The sequence below is a fragment of the Anas platyrhynchos genome, chromosome 15 (assembly GCF_047663525.1).
Source record: "Anas platyrhynchos isolate ZD024472 breed Pekin duck chromosome 15, IASCAAS_PekinDuck_T2T, whole genome shotgun sequence".
In the NCBI taxonomy this organism is placed as follows: domain Eukaryota; kingdom Metazoa; phylum Chordata; class Aves; order Anseriformes; family Anatidae; genus Anas; species Anas platyrhynchos.
This window is the reverse complement of record NC_092601.1, coordinates 9461750-9477356: the sequence shown is the minus strand read 5'-3', so window position 1 is coordinate 9477356 and position 15607 is coordinate 9461750. Positions and strand designations below refer to the sequence as shown.

Below are 15607 nucleotides of genomic sequence, written 5' to 3'. Positions count from 1 at the left end.
GAAACCAGCAAAGAACTATAGCTAAACAAAACCAAAACAGCTGGCACTTCTTCTATCTCCTGAAGCAGTTTCTGCTGATTTTATTTGTCATATGGTCTTTCCTGTTCTGCAAACTATAGTCTTGTCTGTGTGCTGCTCCTTTGTATTTTTTGACTGCCTTAGTTTTACAATACCAGATAGTTTTAGGTATGCCCAATGTCTTTCAGGATTATGAAGCTTTCTTTGTTTTGGAGGGAACTCTCTTAGTTTTGTGGTCTGTTTCTCTCATCCCACATCTTTTACACTGCCGCACAAGAGGAGCAGACAGATGGTCTGATATTATGAGACTGCATTAACCAACAGATGGACTGACTGCTCAGAGCTGAGTCCCTGTGCCAGCCACAACAGCATGCTCAATGTTTATTCCTTCCACCATTTTTTATTGATCATTCCAACATTTCTGGTTTATAATTCCACTCTTGGAGCAGCAGACGTGAGCCAATGACTAAAACCATCAAAACGCAACTGAAGAGAAAGCATGAGATTTATGTGACCATTTTACGCTTATTTTAATTCCTTTCACAAATTAGATGCATAGCATTTCACAAAATGTACCTGTTTGTATATTTTTTCCTCTCTTCTCTCTCACAGTGAATGTGGGGAGGAGAGATTAATTTGAGATCTGGGTGTTGGTTCTAACATAATGGGCATGTCTGGAAAAACAGAACAAAGACAGGGTCTAGAAACATAGGGGGAAGCTAGTACAGAGTGGGAGAAATGAAGCAAACAGGATCAAAAATGCAGAGAAATTAACTCTCTACATATATAAACAGCCTATCTTAAAAATCACTAGTGTAAGAAACCCAAACCCATTAAGTCGACGGAACACTCACCATAAAAGCAACACCTATTACATGAACACTGAAACAGCTGTCACTGTACCAGTAGCATTATGCTATTAGTTCTGGAATTGAATATTAAAGAGATAACTAGATTTCCCCTGTTGTGGCAGACCACGGTGGGTGCCATGAACCAGGGTGCCATCTCAGTCAGGTCTGATAATCTCAAAGAACACATCACTCTGTTCCACTGTTTCTAGCACATAGTTGTTTGTTGTATGAAGTGTGAAGAAGGAAAAAACTCAAAGCCTCCACCAGGTCATATCAGATTTTCTCAGACAGATCAAGGCTGAGTTGATGGAGGAGTGACTATGTCTCATCGTAGCTCAGCTGGACTCCTGACTATCAGAGCAGATGTTTAACACTGAATTATGAGGAACCTGGCAAGTGTAAACCTTTTCAAGATCTCTTTGGCTCTCTGTACCATGGTCCAGTCTTATAACTCGCCCAGGGACAGCATGGCACAGTGTGACAGTTCAAATGAGGCTGTTCTAGTCAGACCCTTGAATACAACAAAAAGAAGGGCAGTTCTGTTATTAGAATGGCTGGTAAGCAGTAACTACATCTCATCTTCAGCAGGGAGCACAGGCTGAAGTAGTAGGTGTTTCCAAGGAGGATAAAATCCCATTGAGATATTGTTTACCACAATTAGGAAGATGATTTTCTGTTGGAAAGGGCCCACAGGAATGACTCTGGACTATCGGTCCTTGGGCATTGCTCAAGGAATGCCAGGGTGATCAGGAGGCAGTGTCACATAGCTTGGCAGGTAACACATTTCCAAGCCACTAGTCAAAATGCAAGACTAACATTTTCATGCACACAGTTCCTGCCTGTACTGCATATAACATAGTTAACATGACTCAGCAAACTCCTTCAGGAATAGCAGTATGATCTTCCCAGAAGAGATTTTTTACAAGCAAACAGCTCATGTTTATGGATTAAAACTGCTTTGAACTCTTAACAGCAATTTCTCTCTCAGCCACCTCCTCTGTATTGCCTTGAGAACGAGCACTAATATTGGATTTTTGATAGTCACTTTCATGACCTGGCCAGAATGAAGAAGCAGGCCAGGAGGGGATTTAAATATTATTATTTCATCTGGAGACAGGACTTCACAATCTGGCATGAGAAACTGTTGTCATAATGAGCTGGCAACAGAAATCTACTTTTCTGATTTACGAATAAATATATAATCATAAGCATATGGCATAAAACTCCCTGCTTGTATGTGAATGTGGGTGATAAGAAGTGTAGATGTGTATTTATATTCTCTAGAACTGGTTTGTCAGCTGTATTATTCTCAAGAGCACAACAGTAGATGAAATTATGGAACTTTGTGGTTCCATGAACACTGGGAAAGTCTTCTTTATCAGCCCACACACAATATAATTCAGATGGTATCAAATTCTTGGTATTTCAGTCCCAATTGCTATCAAGCCTGAGAATGGCTTTACTAACATAACACAAAACAATGAAGAATCATCTTTGCATGCTGTGGGGGAAAAAGCACAGAAGTGCATGTCAGTAATTTCTTCACATTCTTGAGGTAAATGTAACCAGAACTTTCTGATATAAAAGTTGGAGTCAGCAACTGTTGCTTACTTTTGATAGGAAATTGCGGTGGATTTTAAAAAATAGTACTTGATGCTTCAATATGTATTTTTGCTCAGGCTACTGTGAACGGCCCCTAGTTTTTCTTACTTAAAAAAAAAAAAAAAAAAAAAAAAGCCAGATGCATACCACAGGATAACCTACAAAGACAACAGCAGCTTTTTCCAGCTCTGCCCTCTAAAGTTCCAGTTGAGCAGCTCATCCCAGGTCATGTTCTTACAGTGCTTTAGTTTCTCAAGAAGGTTGTCCTGAAGATAGCTATTCCCTCTTGCCTCCAGGAATAGCTCTACAGTCTGATAGTGAGCTTCAGAACAATCCCACGTGCAGCATACCCCACGTAAAAATTATGAAGCAGGAGCAAAAGAACCAAAGTGGCCCACAGTACACTAATGGAACTCTATCATTGTCAGCAACCCTGTCAAGGAGGTGATGGTCTGGTTAGTGTGGAAGCACCTGAGGAAGAAATGGCAAGATAAGGTGTATCAGAATAGCAGGTGTTGATCGTACTGAGATTAGTAGGTCATCAAAATCCTACTGTTCATCCATCTGCAGCTTCCCAGGCCACTAGGCTGGAAGACATAGGAAAGCAAATAAATTGTGTATGTAACAGAGACATGATATAACAGCAAAACAGATGATTGTCAGCTCCTAGTTGGGACAAAAAGGCACATGCAAACAGCACATTGTTGCTAACCTACAGAAAACACAGAAGACATGAGGAGGACTTGAGAGACAGCATCCCTTATTCTCTGTATCATTTCAGAGAATCCTGGAACACACTTGTGCTTATGAGAATATGTGTGTACAAGGGTGTAAGTGAAATCATTTTATTTATTTATCTATTTATTTCTTTTTAAAGTAGAAGACCTTCCTTTCCTCAGAGGTCTCACATTGCTGCTGCAATGTTGCACTATTATTTCCTGCAAGGTGAGAAGGGATGACACACTGCCTGACTAATGCTGCACATTATGAAGAAGAGGCAGTCAGAACCTAAAATCTTTCTGCATTAACAAGGGATGTCCTTGGCATAGCACACACATCTTAGGTGAGCTCTGTACATGAGCTCACAGCAGCATTCTTTGCACACATAACCATCAGACTGATGAAGAAGGATGAAGACCAAAACATGAGAGAAAGAATACAGACCCTCAGATACAGGCCATTGAGGTAGGAGACTCCTAATGAATCAAGCACTAACTTTTCTGAAGGAAATATTTTCGCAAAGGCTGAGTTAAGTCAGACAAACCACTGGAGCAGAGGACAGAGGCTGATAGGTACTAAGACAGACACAAAAGGTGACAGCAGAGAAGACAGGAAAAGAAGAGAAAAATACTCAGAAGAGCTTCTTCCCTGTCACCTTGAACAACTGAGGTTTCTTCAAGAGAGGGTGCTATCTACTTTGCTTGAAGGAGGCATTTGAGGTTGTAAGTGGAGGTAAGTCATGTCAAGTGACTGCCTGATGAACCTCCAGTTGAGAGAAGAGCAGTGGGACATCAGCATCAGCACAGATCAAAGAGTCACTCTCTCCTGAATTAATAACCCAAATCAACTGTTCTGCTTCTATTCATCTTGTACATGAAGATGTAAAATCCAGATACATCTTACATTTGCAGGATGTTATTATTTCAGATTAAATTCAAAATCAAAGCAGGCAGGGCAGAATGTATTCAGACCTGTATAAACATTCTACGTGTGACTTACCTTCCCCTATATTAAATAGATTTTTAAAAAGCACAAAGTAGATGTTCAGTGTACACCATGAAATAAGACATGAAGGTCAGACATCAAGTTCCTTTATAGGTAGGATCAGGACCCAAAGAAGAAGAAATAATTGGCTACGCTTTCCACAGGAAACTTACCCAGTCTATGTGTCTCATTGGAAAACAGTTTCACAGGACAGCAAAACTCATCTCTCATTGAGACTTAACTAACATTTCCAGTTCCCCATGTTTATTTCTCCTGCTGTATGCATTCATGTAGCAGCACTTAGGTCGGGCCCCTAATGAAACTATTATTGGATGAAGTGGCTGGAATTCCTTTGTGCTACTCTTCCGGGGTGCTTTCCCGCTGACCTCTAATCCCTTTCCTGGATCTGGGCATCCATTGCTGACATTGACATTAAACTGGTAAGATTGACATTCCCCTCCTCCAGCAACTTTAGCTTAAAGACCTCTTCACCAGCTTGGCAAGCCTGTAGCCGAAGATGCTCTTCCCCTCCTCTTGCCCTGTTTGACCAGAGGGATCCTATTTCTCTCAGCAGCACTTGTTCCTCAGACTCCTTTGCTTGGAGAAGCCAAATCATTTCCTGTGACAGCAGCCATGCAGTCAGGCGTACCTTCCTCCTCTGACTTTCTCCTTCCCCAGCAAAGCGTATGGGAGGAGATGAAGCAGTTACAACACAGCAGAAACTGCACTGCTGAGCTCTTTTACTCACTGCTCTTGTGGACATGTTAACCTGGCCTCTCCCACACAAACATACTGTGCACCTCTTCAGTTTCTTGGCATTTCTCAAGCACACTACACTTGTGTCAACTGCACCCACCTTCAAACACCCTTATTGCCTAGTTGGGCAATAAGTAAAGCTTATATACAGGTGATGTACATCCACTAAACCTCACAAACCAAAATAAAGAAATTCTAATATGGTCAGTGAGACCACACTGACTTTCCCAACTTCTTGAAGCAACTGGCTCTGAGGGCTTTTTGAAGACATTTACATTGAAGCTTACTTTTCTCTGCTACTCCTGGTAAACTGCATTAGCTTGCTTATTGAATAGTGTGCTATTGGAATTTTGGTGGTGGTATGCAAATATGCCTATGCTTCTGGCAGGCATTCTCAAATCTTAGAAAACCTCCAAGCTCTTGGTTTCTTCAGTCAGTCTGAAATACTTACAAGCCACTGTAAGGTGAGTGAATGACAACTGCAGTTCATCCTTTGTATAAAATGGGTTTTGAAGCTTTTTGAAGCCTCTGCACTGGAAGATGGGGAGGAAGCACTAGCAATCAGGCTGGAGAGAAACAGCAAAAAGAATCACCAGAATTTTGGAAGTTAAGTTAGTATGGCTGGTTGTTTACAATTCTGAACAAAACAGACAATGGGTGGCACGTTTTATTTACCAAATAAATCTAGGTCTGGCTCACAGGTGAAAATAACATTTTTATCTGCTCAGAAAATAAATCGTAATTACTTTATAAGCCTGCATCAAACAATGCTAAGCATCAGAACCTAGTATTAAGGCCTCTTCTATTATTCCCACAGCACCAAATCTCAAATCTGCATTTAATTTGGAAGCAAGCCAGAGACTGTTATAGTATGTGTGAGGAGGCTGATGCACTTTTCTTAGAAATGCCCAGTTTACCAGTGTTAGTGAGCACTAATATTACAGGGGTACTGGGAGATGCTGTACACTGCAATATTATGCCCAGCACCATTCTGCACAACCCAAGCCTATTTTGCCTTTAATGCCCTGGAAAGATGCTGGAGGTGATCAGAGCAAATGATCGTTGCAGAGACATGAGACTAAGGGGGGTGAGAGTAGGGATCAGGTGCATGGCATAAATGGACAAGAAAGAAATCTTGCAAGGAAAGGGGTTGATACAAGGGGATGGATTTCTTGCCAGGAAAGCCACACCACAGCCTTGAACTGCAGTCACTAACACAGCACTACCCTGGTCTGCAGATACCAGTAATGAGTATCTGTGAGAGCTGATACAGGGAATAAATAACCATCCAGGCAGATTTGTTGTGTATTACTCTTTCAAGGCTGGATTGAGACATATATGAATTAGAACTAGTTAGGGCTTTATGTTGCCTCAGGTTATAGGTCAGGTTTACATAATCTGATTCTTTGTGACTCAAGGCATTTCATCATTTTCTTGTCACAGAAACTTCTGGTTTTGACAAAATGAGGTAAAATCCCTCTTTAATCCTCCTGTAGACCCTTGCTGTCTCTCATTCCTGTTTCTTTTCAGAAAAGTGTTACCAGTTGCCCTGATAGCAAACTGACTAACAGGTGTGAGAAAAACAGGTATTTACTGCTGATGGATGCAATATTACACAAAAAGTCACTGTGAAAAATTAAAAGGTTTATTTATGGCTATCCCTGTACCATTGTTTAAGAACTCAAAAGGTCGTATATGGCGGCAACAGCTAAAAGCACATATTAATTAGATGCAATTATAATGGTAACTTCCCAGACAAAATGTGAGTTGGTATCATCCTTGTCATTGACAGGACACTCAAATATTTGATAGAAGTGAGACTGTGTATCCGATTTGCTAAGCTCAACTACATGCATTACCACACATGTTCTTCCAAGGAGGAGAGAACATATTAATATAAGTGAATTCTGTAGTAGTCTCTATGGTTACAAATAGCATTTTCTAACATAAGTCATTGTCTTCAGATGCTTAATTCTCCATGTTTCAACAGCTTAGGCTGTGATTTTCCATCCCTGCTCATTGTTTCCAGGTGAGTTCTCTAGCTATCAGGTTAACAAATGTACTGAGGAATTCTAGCAGATTCTCATGCAGAAACAGCTATTAGAAATCTGGCAGAGACTTACTATTATCATCTGTTACCATCCACTCAAATTTACCCCATGGCTTGCTGACTTTCAAGGACTCCTGCTAGAGGCTTTGTGCTGAAAGATCCAGATGTAATATCCACCATGAATGAATCAGTCTCACACAGCCACTACCAAAATGAACCACTTACCTGTGCACAGACCCAAAGAGCTACAAACGTTGAGGTTCATACAGGGCACATCAACTCTTCCCTTCTCCCTTTCAAACCCATCTGGGGTTTGAAAACACAGAAGGCAGCACAATTTTATTTTTATTTTTTATCTGCAGCTGCTCAACTGGGTGTAATATAAAGACCTGGCTCCATGCTGCTCACATTCTGGCATTTCTCGTATTAGCTGGAGCAGCAGAGATCTATGCAGTGGATCCAAACACCCCAAGTCAGAGCATTCATTCAGCAGGACATTCACTTCTGTGAAAGAGAGCTTCCAAGAATGGGGCCCAAGACTATGCTCTAATACATATTTTAAAGTCCAGACTGGAAACATTTTCTTTGAACAGTCTTGCAAAAAGGAGGTATCCAAGACTGTTCATCTCCCACTAACTCAATATACTCTAGGAGAATATGTGCTATCACCACAATGCATGCCCATCTGAAGCATGACATAGTGGGGGAAAAATGGACTCTGTCCTGTATTTTGGGTCACAGGAGACAAGATGTTTTAGGTATACCCAAAGAGGTTCTCTGGCCAAGCTGGGATCCTAAGCAACAGCTTTGTCTTTCTCTAGCATCTTCACCACCCTTCTGTACTTCAGATTTTTATTCACCACCTGTTCTACTTCTCAAAGCTTGTGTAGTTGTTTACTAAATTTAATCTACTGGAATACCCAATTACTGATAAATATTCTTGATTTTGTAATTAATTTTTATCAACTTTAACCTCATGAAACTATTTACCAAATAAGTGACTGGTTGCTCCTCTTGTACTTTACAGGTGTCCTGTGGCTGTCAGTAGTATCTGAAGTGTTGTACATCATGCTGTTAATCGTTGGATTCAGCCTTATGTGCCTCGAGCTCTTTCATTCAAGCAGTGTAATAGATGGGCTCAAGTTAAATGCCTTTGCTGCTGTCTTCACTGTGCTTTCAGGTATGAATGTTCCTTTTTTCTTTTTCTTTTTCCTTTTTTTTTTTTTTTTCCCTGGGAACATGGACAAATAAAAATTCTAAAACTTTGAAAGAATAAAAACTGGGAGCTACAAGACTCTTTTATCCTTGGTTAGCTATCACATTTCCACTGCAAGCTGGGAGCAAGGACAGCATTATAATGTTGTCTCTTGCCAAAGAGAAGTAAAAAAACATAGTCCTAATTTCACAATGGCAATGCAGTTATTAGCATCTCCCACAGCCCACACAGCCATTACTATACCCTCAGGTAATGGGAAATGAAAAATATATAGTGTTGAAAATTATTTTTCCCCAAGAAAGGGTTGTAGTAATCACACTTAGGAGCAAACCCAAGAATAATGTGGGGACATGTGCAACTTCCAGAGCAACTGTTCAGGCTATTTTCATGCTGTCTGTACCTGGAGCCTTTTAGCATATGAACTTGAGGAATTCACTTCTCTAAAAAGAGTTATCAAATCTAGCCATGTAATTGAGGACCAATTCACTCTGCGCTGTCTAAAAACTCCACTTCCCAGGATTTATAGAAGCAACCATCCACAGATGGCTTTTGTGATCACTCCTGGATGGACTTCGTTGGCAAAAAGAACTTCTGCAACACAAGAGGATTTTATTCTGCTGTATTTCAAGCTGAAAGACATTATAACATGCAGTGCACATTTCTGTGAAGGAGCCTCAGACTTCAGAGATTGCCTCAAATTGTGAATTACAGTTAATGATATAAAACTTAGCTCAGAAGTAGACCTGAAGGGACCAAAAAAGATAAAATAAAATCTGGTAAAAACCACCAAAGCATAATTTTCAGATTTGGATGGCATTTGGATTAAAAAAAAAAAAAAAAAAAAAAAAAAAAAGGTTCAGTTTTCAAACAATGTGGAATTATCAGAAACAATATTTACAGGAGTTTCTTTTTCACTTTGCCATTAATTGAACTTTTAAAGTTTTGTGAGAATTACAAAGCTTTCTTTCCTACATGTCTTTCTATTTTTATTTATAAGTAGAATGCCATTATGTTCCAAATATAAATTTTAAAATTTTGGGAGGAAAAGGATAGAAAAGGAGGAAAAAGCAAAAATAAAAATACAACATTCATCTGCATCAGCAGAGGAGTGGCCAGCAGGTCAAAGGAGGTGACTGTCGTTGTACGAGTCTATGATAATTAATCAATGAAAAACCAAGATCCCATTTATATGATTTTGGCTTCCCTTAATAAAAAAACTATTATCTATATCTTATATATTACATAATGCCATTGACAGAAGAGACAAGTGTCCACCAACATCCCCACCCCAGTTAGGCAGAAAAAGCAATAAATGACTCAGTTTCACTTTGGTGCCTGAATTTCAGCAGTCTCTGTCTAAGACCTCCCACTCACCTGTGTCACTGGACTGGCATCCCAGTCTCCCATACAGTGGAGGTCTGAACATTATTGAAACCCCCATTAAATCTTTGTACGATGGAACAGAACAGAACAGCCTTGCTGAAGTTAGTTCTGGCCTTGTCAAACCTCCTGATGGCTCCAAGTGACTATGACAAGCCTTGGGGTAGTCTGTAATACTTTTATCAAGGTCGGAAAGTTACTGACAGAAGGTATATGACCAGCAAGACACAAATTTTAACATCAATGCATAACCATCAGCTGGAGAAAAATTCTCTGACTTAAGAAGTATAACCAGCTCCCAACAAATTCTGGAAATGAAATACAGCCAGAAACAAGCCAGGTGCATGCCAGCTTGCTGAGCTCCCACCAGGCCACCCACCCTGCTGAAATCTCAGTTCTGCTGATGTGAGCTGCTCCTTCCACCTCCTGACTTTCCACTGTGTCACACTGACACGGAGCAGCTGAGCAATTTTCTGTGGCTTCTTGTAATAAAATATCTTCTTTCAGCCCCTGCAGTTGTTTGCATTAAATATGACATTTGTCTTGCTTAACGTACCTACAACAATGTCCTGCTTAATATACCTTCAGCACAAACACGGCATTCCCCCATCTTCCCTCCCCCCAAACAGCCCTGAATCACCCACACGTGTAGTGAGATTAATGAAGTTCTTTAGATTCTGGAAGAAAACAGGAGTCAAGTTGAGAAGAGCCAAAAAAAAAAAAAAAAAAGAAAGAAAAAAAAAAAAGGATGGTCAGAGACATGGGTAAATGGTGACTTCAGTTCAGGACAAAGTGTAATGTGCCCTGTTGTGGCAGAACACTGGTATTTTGAAGTGCCTTCAACTGTTGTTGCAGCACAGAGTGGGGTTTAACATCTGTAGGCCCAAGGTCTGTTTGGGAAATGGATGACCCTGCTCTACCTTTAGCTAACTGCCTAGACCCATGCTTTTTGTGAGCTCAGCTGCACCGTGTAGTTACTAAAGCAGACATATCCCTGCCTATTGTATCTAGAAAATTCCCCAAGAATCAGAGCTGCCACTTGCTCCCACTTCTTGAAACCAGAGTTTTGCTTTTCTTCAGAGGGATGTCTAAGTGTAAAAACACAGGCATTTTTTTCTGCTTAAGCTGAAGAACTGTGATGGTCAGCAAAGTGGCAGAGCCAACTCAGGTTACCATGTCATCTAACTGCTGCTAACACATGGCCTAATATTCATTCAATTGTACTTATCTCAGAAAAAAATACAGAGGCGTCATAAAGCAAGCATTATCAACATTGTACCATTAAAAGTATTCCTGTGACAGAATCTCACCACCCATTACCAGGAATATCAATATCAAGCTATTAACTTAAATTCTTTGTGTAACATCCAACTGTTTTCTGAGAGTACAGATTTTTAAATCTTAACAATCATTCAGCTAAAATAACATTCTATTTGGAGTGACATTTTCAGCCTAGCTTTGCCTACTGAAATGTCTCTCCTTATTCTCTTACCTGAGGCCTGTGTGAGGTGGGCTAAGTGACATATCTTGTGGGTGGTATACCCTTGTTTCGCAGCAGCATGGTTAGAGGCAATGCTAATTGTGCAAAATTTTCTTCAACGGTTTTCTTTCTTTAACTCTTCTCTTAATTGAGAATTCAGTATGATGTAAAATAATGAGCTCTCAGTCACACCTTTCCTCTGCAAACACCTCCATGTTAGAATAGGAGGCATTAAAAAAAACATAAAGACTTTAGTGGAGCTTTCAGAGCTGCCTAGTGTTATTAAAAGATTTTCTTAAATAGCACAAAGTTTCATGGTACAATCCTTACTTCTCAGGTCTCTTGGGGATGGTGGCACACATGATGTACACTCAAGTTTTCCAAGTGACAGTCAGCCTTGGGCCAGAGGACTGGAGACCTCATTCATGGGATTATGGATGGTCCTTCTGGTAAGCGTCACTGCTAGTTAATATCTTTTAATTTTTGAGTTGTTCCATCAGTCTGTTGGGAGATTGTAAGAAGCATCTCAAACTTCCAGTAACATGCATGTGAATTTCCAGCTGCCAAAATGCTAGGAGCAAAAAAACAACATAGCCACACAATCACTGAAGTGTTAGAGGACAGTTATCAATAATTGTACAGCAGCAGCTGTGCGTATCAGCAGGTACATAGCATTTGTAAATAGACAGATACCACAATTACCAACACAAATTGAGCACTCTCATTAAAGTTCAATTTAGGTACATAATTGCCATGGCATTTCAGGGAGCTTTAGGATTTTTTGTTGTTATTTTTGGTTTTGTTTTTAATTAATGTCTCAGATGAACCTTACTTTGTAATTTTTAACACAACTGCAGAGAAATTCGTAGTGCTCCTGGCACTATGATCCTCCCCTGTGAATCACGGTGAGAAGGCTTGGGAGAACAGAAAAGACATTCTAGCGAATTTTAATTTTTCTTTTTTAACTTGCCCAGTTATCTTTGAAAATAGAATAAAAATAATTTGGTCAAGATTCATCAGCTGTGTTATATTGTTTGCAAGTTTATAAGCTTGACAAGAATATCAGAATGAGGAGAATAGAAATAAAAGCATTGCAAACAACATTCTTATTCCTCTAGAAGCATCAGCCTCTTTGTATGGCTCTGGAAAACACTTCTTTTTTTTCATTTATGAATGTATTGTATTATTTTAATTCCATCTCAAAGCAAAGACAGCAATCTTGGCAAACACCAGAAAATGAATACAAGTACTTTTTATGCACAACACTGCAGGGAGTTGTTAGTCTCTCCTTTTCTCTTCCCTATCCTGTGTTTCATGGGAAGAGTTATTAACATTCTAGTAACATAATGCAATATATAAATAACATTATTTTTAAAATACACCTTATTGCGTGGATTACTAATAAATATTTATTCTTGCATACAAGGACGAGCTTTTAAATATATTTATATACTTATTTATAGAAATATTTATAACTTACATAATAATAATTGTATATTAATATAATTAAATAGTAATGCTTGCTATCTATTTGTCTTTAGTAATCTATTTTATAATTTACTGCAAAACTCAAAATTCATAATGGTGTTAAATGTCTTGCATGGTAAATCAGTCATTAGATTATTCACCCTTCATCTTCTGCAAGACAAGAGATGCCTGTCTCTGAACAGGCTTGGAGGCCCATTTGGCACATGAGCCCATCCCAGACCCAAGCACGTTGTATAAGTGCTAAGAGCCCAGAGTCCCATCCTGAGGTGCCAGCACCTCATGCTGTTTGTAGAAGTACAAGTACTGGAAGTCTCTCCCTCCCAGTACACCTTACAAGGCAACATACTTGTCAATGCAGGATGCTGGACAAGGCACAAACATGAACTCAGTCACAGCTTCCCTGAGGGAGATGTGAACAGCAGCAGCATTTTCAGCCTGCAGTGTGGATCAACAGCCTGAGACAGGACAGAGGATTCCTCATACTGTGCCAGTGACAGGGCGCAGACCTGGCAAAGGAAGGTTTGAAACTCAAACACAGCCAAAGCAAGGCTTCAGCAACACCCAAACCATTACAGCTGTGCAGACCAGTGCATCACAGCTACCTCTGGCACTGCCCAGCCTTGAACACCCACTTGTAGAAGTGTTAAAAACAAGTGCCCACACAACCCGGTGGGTTTAGAAAATGCATGTGTAGGAATTTCCTTCTGCTCTGCCTGGCTCCAGTTGATGGGCCAGAAGCATGAGATTTAAATACCCTTGAATAGTAGTGAATCATTTACAGCCTCTTGTAAAAAGTATCATAGCAGCATCCCTTTAGACCACCTACCAGAGCACAGAGAATTGCAACACTGCTGAAGGGTGCCAGGGAACAGCCTCCCCAAGAGCCAAAGGTCATGAATAGAGCTAGAGACTGTCATTCATTTCAAATGTGACAATGGGAAAAATGGTTTTCTGTGACTACAATTCCTCTGTATTGGATAGGAATGATAATTATACCTCTCCTCAAAATAAGCAATAGCTGCTTGTGATCTGCTCAGAAGTCCCAGGGTTCAAAATGCACCCCTCAGTCAATGCTATCTGACCCCCTTTCTAGGCCTCTGGCAAAGCCTGGAGGTTGGTCCATGCTCTGGCGCACATCAGGAATGGGATGATGGATTCTCTAGGCAGAGAATTTCAGCGTTTCCAAGGATCAATGGGGAGTTCAGGCTTGGCCACTCCAGAAAGAAAACGAATGCACAAGTCTGAGCTGTTTGAGCCACAGACCTGAGCTGAGTTACCAGAGGCAGTGCAAATACAGTCCTACCACACCTCAGCACAGCTGGCATGGAGGGGCATTATTTTTAAAGACATCTTCATGAGGGTATGATGTAACTCAGTGCTCTTTACACTTAAAAAAAAAGAATGACATTTAACCAGGGTCCATAAAAACTAAACCATATCAATCATAATTGCCTCATTATTATGATTTGCCAAATGCCAGACCTGAGGTCGCACCGAGAGTCTTTCTGCATTTCCTTCTCTGAACCTTTCAGCATTTCTGAGTTAATGATTAGAAATGATCAAAAGCATTCAAGAGAAAATGTTCTCTGTGTGTTATTCCCCAGGCACTAAGTGGGCACAGTGAAGCATGTGGTTTCAGCTGGCTTCTTCTTTGATATAGATCTGGAGACCAGCTGGAAATGTTTGGGGCTGTTGGAGCTTTTCCATGCACTCTGTGCATGAAGTCACATGCCAGGCTTCCCTGTGCCTGGACACTTACACATAGCACAAGTTTCCTTTCCACGTCTTCACCCAACCATGGGAAGCCTAAGGGAACTTCATCCCCCCAGGGGTTCACTAAACTTCCTTCTCATTTGATTGCATCTGGCAAACAGGTTCACAACTGATTAGGAAAGGGCTGCTTCCACACACTTCATTACCATGGGAGTCTATAAAAGGACTGTTGTTATGCACTGAATTTTGAAATCATTGAAATAAGCCATTTCTGTTTACTTGAACCATTTTTTCCCAGGTTTTTCAGTTCATGAATATGTGCTGTCTAATTTGAAATGAAGGACTGTTTCCCTGTCTGCAGAACATTTGCAGTTTGGGAAACAGTTCAGGGGAAAACAGTTCATGCTGAGAGCTCAGTTTATAATGCTTATTTATGAGATAATGCTACTGTGGTTGTATTTTTTCTGTTCTGCATAATTTATATCAACATTAAAATTGGCTATAGAAAGGATGAAAGAAAGGAGCAGGTAAAGTGTATAGCTGACAGGTGATTAAGCCAATATGAAATAGCTGGAGCTGATGGGCTGAATGTGATGGGAGGGGAGCCTGAACAAGGATAAGTCCTTCAAACAATAGGGGGGAAAACAGTGCCTTGTTTGTGCTCCAATTTCGTGTTGAAAAAAAACCTGAATTCCTTGGGCCTGGGAGTCCCCCCAGCTACATCTGAACATAAGATCAGGCAAAGGCTGGAGGCAGAAGGCACACAGGAGGGAAACCTAACCCATGAGCAGTGAGCGGAACAGCTCCCAGCTGGATTCTGCTTGCCAGGAGACCCAGGTTAACACTGCTGTTCCAGCCTGGCACTGGGACAGTCACTTTTTTACCTCCATCTTCCTTCTCCCCGTCTCCCCATGCTCCTGGTTGTCACTTGTAGATGTCCTGCCACTGGCTGACTGAGGTTGGCTAGCACCACTTGCTTGCTTGGAGCACTGCCCTCAGGTTGGATGTCTCCACAGAATGGAAGTGCTGTCTTCTAATCTGGTCAGGCTTTCAGAGACTGGATATAAGCCAGGCATGCTAGAAATGTCCATGAACCAGGAAAAATGGAAATACAGTAGTCTGAGGAAGGCAAAATGAAATAGAAACTATTCACTAAGTAGCTCTGGAGCCAGTCTCCCATGGATGCTGGAGACCTTCCAGGGGCCCAAAAGACATGCTCCCTGGGGTATTACAATTCTCTGCACAACTCCTTCCAGGTGTTCATTTCTGCTCTATACATTTTAGCACTTGTCTACTAGGCTCTCAAACATTTCAAAAGGAAAGCTAGACATGTCAGACTCTTCTGTCAG

General features: G+C 40.7%; 1 protein-coding gene and 2 long non-coding RNA genes across 7 annotated transcripts in view; 1 reads left to right on the top strand and 2 right to left on the bottom strand.

Moving 5' to 3' along the window:
• Positions 1-8110, bottom strand: part of LOC113845224 (uncharacterized) — a 107737-nt gene extending 99627 nt beyond the window's left edge. Inside the window, exons 1-2 of the long non-coding RNA XR_011803645.1 lie at positions 7972-8110; positions 5383-5497 (exon numbers count right to left, since the gene is read on the bottom strand). This is a non-coding gene — a long non-coding RNA (uncharacterized lncRNA). The remainder of the gene's footprint in view (positions 1-5382; positions 5498-7971) is intronic.
• GSG1L (GSG1 like) overlaps positions 1-15607 on the top strand; it is a 63684-nt gene that overhangs the window by 28804 nt on the left and 19273 nt on the right. For all 4 annotated transcript variants that reach the window (XM_013107692.5, XM_005028480.6, XM_005028479.6 and 1 more), the window contains 2 exons: positions 8009-8161; positions 11395-11506. In XM_013107692.5, the coding sequence (XP_012963146.2) occupies positions 8009-8161; positions 11395-11506 (265 nt within the window). The remainder of the gene's footprint in view (positions 1-8008; positions 8162-11394; positions 11507-15607) is intronic.
• LOC106019790 (uncharacterized) lies at positions 9571-15358 on the bottom strand. 2 transcript variants are annotated; one of them, XR_011803646.1, is made up of 5 exons: positions 15143-15358; positions 12892-13051; positions 11388-11628; positions 11070-11306; positions 9571-9753 (listed from the first exon to the last, which is right to left on the bottom strand). It is a non-coding gene; the product is annotated as an uncharacterized lncRNA (long non-coding RNA). The 2 variants fall into 2 exon arrangements; XR_011803647.1 differs by having other exon boundaries at positions 11070-11266.